This window comes from Dipodomys spectabilis, unplaced genomic scaffold (genome assembly GCF_019054845.1).
Source record: "Dipodomys spectabilis isolate Male_0828 unplaced genomic scaffold, ASM1905484v1 ptg000003l, whole genome shotgun sequence".
Classification (NCBI taxonomy): Eukaryota; Metazoa; Chordata; class Mammalia; order Rodentia; family Heteromyidae; genus Dipodomys; species Dipodomys spectabilis.
In genome coordinates this window covers 18,226,430-18,233,189 of record NW_024870680.1, presented here as the reverse complement: position 1 = coordinate 18,233,189, position 6,760 = coordinate 18,226,430, and the positions used below count along the sequence as shown (strand labels likewise).

General features: G+C 40.9%; 1 protein-coding gene across 1 annotated transcript; it reads right to left on the bottom strand.

Moving 5' to 3' along the window:
- Positions 1–1,475: 1,475 nt before the first annotated feature.
- On the bottom strand, positions 1,476–2,465 carry LOC122116627 (putative olfactory receptor 52P1). The gene has a single exon (XM_042690379.1). The coding sequence runs from the start codon at positions 2,463–2,465 to the stop codon at positions 1,476–1,478; it is 990 nt and encodes a 329-aa protein (XP_042546313.1).
- Between the last annotated feature and the right edge of the window lie 4,295 nt (positions 2,466–6,760).

Below are 6,760 nucleotides of genomic sequence, written 5' to 3'. Positions count from 1 at the left end.
ATACAGGGTGGCTTACTGAGAGATTGACAGGCAGAAAATATGTAATAGGAATAAAGTCAAAGTGAAAGGGATGGATGAAAATGTTGAAAAGGTTATATTGATCACGATATACTGTATTCATAAACTGCTTTGTTACATGGCAATTCCTTTGTAAACTAAAGGTAACTACAAAATTTAAAAAATGATCATTGTTACTAGAATGTTCTAATAGAGCAATTTCTAAAGTTACTTGTCTTAGAGTTCAGAAGGCACTGCAAGTATAATAACCAGTTTCCTGTCCTAATTTCATAGATGCAGTTTAGAGCTTTATACCACTTACAATTAACTAAGATTAATCTGCATTTTTCTTCCAAATCACAAGTGAGTGAGTGAATCGCTAAAGCCTTCATTCTGATTTTGATAAGTGACTGTCCTTTACCCATTCAAAAAATAAGAAGCAGTGATTTCTGGAAGTCCATCTCAATGATATTAATGTGTAAAAATATTTGCAAGTTATGCACTGAAGGTTAAATCCAGTGTCATTTGGGCTTGCTTAGATTTGCTTTCTAAGGGCTGGAGACAGTAATGTATTTGTGAGGTAGATAGCCAATTCCCAATCTCTCCTGTACCCTCAACCAGAGAAGTCTCAATGTTCTATACCAAAAAATTTTATTTCAATCCCTTGTTCTTCTGCTAAGGTGTATTGTGGGTGGTAATGGATCTTTTTATTTTTCCTCATTTGAAGTTCTGATGGAGAATATAGGATTTGTGCAAATGCATCATATATCCTTTGTGATTCTTATTTCTTTAACTGGAGCTTTATTGTCCTATGTCCAAATCCTTACCCACGGTAAGGTATCAGTGACAGACTAAAATATGACACCAGAAATCCCTGCTATAAGTAGTGGGAAGGGGCCAGGACATGAGGAGACCTCATAACCATGCAGAGGCTCTTCTGAACTGGAATGGAGAGACTTTCTCCAAGGCAGAAGTAGTTACTCTCAATGTCTAGGTACCACCAAGCTTGCAAGAATCTTCCTGTGTTTACATTTGCCTAGATCAAAAGGAAGAATGCTAAAGCTCCTTGCTCTCCCTGTGATCATCATTCTTAGAAATGATCAAGCTACTCAGAAGGCTGAGGTCTGAGGATGGAGTTCAAAACCAGGCCAGGCAGGAAAGTCCATGAGACTCATCTCCAATTAACCACCAGAAAACCAGAAGTAGTACTGTGCCTCAAGTGGTAGAGCGCTCACCTTGAGCTGAAGAGCTCAGGGGCAGTGCCAAGGCCCAGAGTTCAAGCCCCACAACCGGACTAAAGAAGGAGAGAGGGAGAGAGGGAGAGAGAGAGAGAGAGAGAGAGGATAAAGAAAAATGATCAGAAGTTTCTACAGAGGATATTATCAAACGTTTTCTAGTCTCAAATACTGAGGCCTTATGAATCTTGGAAAGCTGTGTTTTGCATTTTACTTTTACTATATCTCTTCTCTATTCTAGGGTTATTTAGGTGCCTTGGACGCTGTTCCCTGTCCCCTTTGAAATGCTCTGATAACCCTTTCACGAATCTCCTTGGTCTTAACTCCGTAGACTACAGGGTTAAGGGCAGGTGGGAAGAGCAGATACACATTAGCCAAGAGAATATGAATATGGTGTGGCACGTGGTGGCCAAAGCGATGTGTGAAGAAAGAAAAGAGAGCTGGCGTGTAAGAGATGAGGATGACGCAGACGTGGGCGCCACAGGTCCCCAAGGCCTTGGATCGAGCTTCGTGGGATGAGAGGCGAAGGACGGCTTGGGCAATGAGGGCGTAGGAGAGACCAATGCAGAACAAGTCCACCCCGATGACCAGCAGCGCCGCTGTCAGCCCATATACACGGTTCGGCCTGGTGTCTCCACAGGCCAGCTTCACCACGGCCATGTGCTCGCAGTACGTGTGTGGGATCACATGGCTTTGGCAGAAGCTCAAACGCCCAATGAGGAAGGGGCATGGGAGCATGAGCAGAGAGCCTCGCACCATAGCTACCACCCCAATGCGAGCAATGATGGTGTCAGTGAGTACAGAAGCGTAGCGGAGTGGATGGCAGATAGCCACGTAGCGGTCAAAGGCCATGGCCAACAGCACAGTGGACTCCATCATGCAGAAGGCATGAATGAAGAACATCTGGGCCAGGCACGCAGAGGCAGAGATGTGCCCCGCTCCACACCAGAGGATTGCCAGTAGCTTGGGAACAGTGGAGAAGGAGGCAGCTAAATCGATGGTTGAAAGCATACACAGGAAAAGGTAGACAGGCTTGTGCAGGGTTGGTTCAGTGGCAACGACCACAAGGATGGTGACATTGCCCACAATTGTGGCTGTGCCGAGGCAGCAGACAGGGAGTGAGAGCCACAGATGGAATTGTTCCAGACCCGGGATGCCCAGGAGAAAGAAGATAGAAGGATCCAGGTTAGTGTAATTAGGAGATTCCATGATTTGGCCAATCGTGCTGGACATCTTCTGTGGTCAGAAGCTCCCATACAATATCTATGTCCTGGAAAGACAACACAACAAGAATATGATGGCTCCTAGCTTTACCATGGGGGCAAAACTCCGCCATCCATAAAATGGTAATTAGATCAGTATCTATACTTTAGATTTATGGCTTAATATTTGTAAAATGTTTTGCATGATTCTTAACATATAATACTTGTTGAATAAAATAAATAATTATGAGAAAGGTCTCAAGTAAGCATTTAGACAAACCCTAATTATCTCCTGGATGAAGGTTCTCATCTTAAAAAAGAGAGAGTGGGGGTGGGGGGGAGAGAACATACCGCATGATTTTAGGAATATACCAAATACCCAACATGATTTTATGAAGTATAGGAAGAGATTAGATGAAACAATTAGCCTAAAACACAAGCCAAAAGCACAGCTCGCTGAGTAATGTTGGACATTCAATCTTCATGTCCTCCGAGTTAGAATAGATTGAGATGTGGAGTTGATTCTTAGTGATTATTTTTTTGTTTTAATATTACCCTAGTAGCTTCCATCTGCTTTGATATTTTTTTATATTGATATTTTTATATAGGCCTGCTGTACCATCTGAAATTGCATAAGGCTCTTTGCCTACCCTTTACATATCTATTTTTTCCTTTCCCCAATGTGTTGAAGTTAACTTCTTTGAACTTCATTCTATGTCTAAAACAGAAAATTTCAACCTGTACCTACCCTCTCCTCTACCAATTCTTTACTATATTCTGTCTGCAGTGTTTGGTGATTTTTAAAAAAGTACAGCCCAAGTCTCATTCTTTCACAGGGACAAGCAGGAATTCTGTAAGCTTACCTTGACTTGTACCTCATGAGTAATCACTTGCTGTTTGTGGAAAAGTCTAATTCAATTCCCTTATTATGCTTCATTTCCTACACCGCTAGTCCCAAAAGGGACTCATCCATAGTTAGGGAGAGTTAAGTAGAAGAAATTTTGTGTGACAGGGCTCAATGGAAAAGGAAGTAGGGAAAAACAATAGTGGTTGTTAGGATGTAAGGTGAGAAATCATTTTCCCTGTGAGTTTGAAAAAATAAGAATGAGAAATTCACTACTCAGAAATTCACATGCACTTATTGAAGCACAGTTGTTGAATGTGCATGCTGTATATAACCAGCCCTATTCTAGAAATCAGATCATGCACAGGTCTGTACAAAAAAAAAAAAAAAACAAAAGCCAGGATTTGTAAGGAGCTGGAGAATATTCCAGGGGAAACTAAGAGTTTGCCACAATTCTCTCACTCTGCATGGACATGTAAACAAGGAGGAGAGGCAAACTCTCCTACTCCTTCATGGACCAGCCACATAGTGTATGTAGTCACTGGAAAAATAAATTCAGAAAAGATACTGCATTTTTGGACCACACAAGTGTTCCTTTGTTGTCATGTAAAAGGTTCCTAAGAGACTACACAATATCAGAAAGCCCAAATATGTCAGTTAACAAGATCAATTACCAACATTTTAGTGTGGTTCTCACAGAGATGGAAACAAACAGGAGTGGAGGTTGGTGACAATATATTCCTCTAATTGCAGCTCAGAGCCAATAAACCACATGGCCTTCCCTGAAGAGAAGGATAGTTCAACGGGGAGTTGAAAGGCCTTGAACACACTGCTATGTGAGATTATGCCTGGGAGGATAGTGCCAGCAAATAGCTAGGTTTCCAATCTATTCAAGCAAGGTATTTATCTTCCCTAAGGAGAAACATACCAGAGGAAAAAACATATGGACTTGACCAAATACATGACCATTATTTGTTGCTACCCACAGTCTAGGACTGCACAACAGGATACTGGAGCCAAAGAAATGAGGAAAGATAGAGAGAGAGTTAAGCAAGTGTGGAGCTAGAGGATTCAGTACTCACGAGTTTCTGAAATCCAAATTCCAGTTAGCAAGTTTATCTATTAGGTTTAGTACAGGGAGGGTTACCATGGGTACGTGCAGAGGACAAGGCTGTTTACTATTATCACAATCATAGAGACAAAACAGGGTTTGTGTGGATAGCTGACTCCCTTATTGTTTTGGGAGAGAAGATTGCAACCCAGGCAAATTCAATCATGCTTTCCACTTTATCTGTCTTTCAAGGTCCAGCTCTCAGCCCTTCTAGCACTATCTGTTGAGGTGGCCTTCCAACCTCTTAACCCATTCCAGATCTCACAGCTCAGCTTCAGAGTTCCCTACAATTAGTAACTTAACATATTGTAAACCTCCTCTTAATATTCAGGCTAGTTTGCACACCCCATTCCATGCTTACCTGCTTATATCCTTTGAAGAGAAAGGACATTTTTGAGGCACAGGGATTTGGAGTTCTTAAAGCATCAGTGAGCTATGGTTAAAAATCAGTTTGACTTTGGAATACACCAAACTGGACATAAAACTTTATATTTCCCTCCGATTAACAGTGCTGGGTCAAATAAATCAATTTTCAGTGGAATCCTAGAGTTTCCTCTGTAACCTGGAATAACAACTCTTTGCAAAAAAAAAAAAAAAGGTAGCTATGGAATTGTGTGGCCTATAGTAGGTGCTGAATAGGTGTCATTTACCATGCAGTAGTTTTCTTTTTAATGGGAAAATAATTTCATAGCCAAAACAAGTGTTTCCCTGCAGTTTTTTCACCAAGAAGAGTTTAGTCTTATATCTCTATAAATAATTAGTTGCTTTATACTCAATGTAGTTTGTCTCTTTGTAAGACCAACTTGTTGATAAACAAATAAACTTTGTAATTTTTTTCTGTATGTACTATAGTGTCTCATTAGGAGATGAGAAAATAATCAGTTTCAATGATTGCTCTCAGCCAAACTAGATACAGTCAGCTATGATCCAGGAATGTTCCTTGAACTAACGTGAGTCTCTACAGAGCACGGAATAAACATGGAGTCAGCCTGAAGAGCAGGGGAGCCTCAACCACCACATTCCTCCCAACCACTTAGTGTATGCCATACGTGTTTACAGCTTTCAATTTCCTCACAGAATCACTCACCTGAATAATGAAGGTTAATTTGATAATTCTCTGCAAGGCCTTCCTGTTCTTGAGATTTTTGGTTCTATGTTCTATAACTATTTTTCCCCTGTATAAATTGGCATGGATTTCCATATACCACCTGACTAGATTGGGTCCTAATTTGATTAATATAACATCATCAATTTTAAGTCCCATAGTCTTTTCTTTCTAAGGAACCTCAACCTTTACACACACACACACACACACACACACACACACACACACACCCTTTGTGGGACCACACACTCCTTCTCTTACTCCTTTCCACTCGCATTGTTATTCCACCGAACTCCCAGATCCCTATTCTCACATGTTCCTTGTACCAAATACTTTGTCATACTGATAAACTTGTCTGACCATTCTCATGTGCACTCCCCTTTGAAGCTGTCCCTCTGACCCTATCACTAAACAATTATGATGACCTTAAAGACATTTCAGTAAGACAGAAGTTCTAACATCACAAGTAAGAGAAGAATACAAATGAAAGACTTCCTATGCTTTGAAACCATGCCACAAAGTCGATTTGAAGAAGAACTCAACTAAACTGGGCTACCTCTGTCTAATGTGAGAATACTTGGGGAAGGGGAGCTCAAAGTTGACCATTGTTCAGGTTCTGATGATTCCTTTGCCCTGTTTCTTATTGATCTTGGCTGTGTCTGCCTCGTTAGGCAATGCTGTAGCATTTTCTGAGGAATTATTTACTAGCAATTGCAGGAATATCATAGTAAATGCCTACGGTTGTGCCTCCCACTGCCTTGGCTGTCTGGCTAAGTATATCACTTGTTTATTCCTTCATTGGCAATTCTCCAAGATGCCCTACTTTCCAAGGACTCAGCCTAATGCCAAACAATAACTCCCATTTCCAGAAGTTGCGGCTGCTACTGTTGCTGCAAACTCCAAATCAAACTTCATAGAAACAGTTTTCAGAAGAATTTGCTTTCCTAATCTATAAGTCTTACTAGCCCTGCTTTGAAATAAATTTCCCACAACCAATTGCACATACAAACTTCTCTTAAAAGCTAAGGAATGCTTTTCCAGAGTTTTCCGAGCCCAGACTCACATGACTTTGAAAGAGAAGAAATGAGAAGTCACCACATTGTGGAAGCATCCTTACAAGAATTATTACCAATCTCTGCCCATCCTCAACTATCTGAATACAGGACACAAAGGTAGTTATCCTGATGAAATCTACCACAGGCCCCTGAGAATTGGGTGAATTGCAGTGGATTTAAAACTAGCACCATCTAGGGAGATGGTTTCTAT

What these genes read in the sequence shown, in the direction of transcription:
- LOC122116627 (XM_042690379.1), bottom strand. Translation starts at nt 2,465, where the DNA reads ATGTCCAGCACGATTGGCCAAATCATGGAATCTCCTAATTACACTAAC.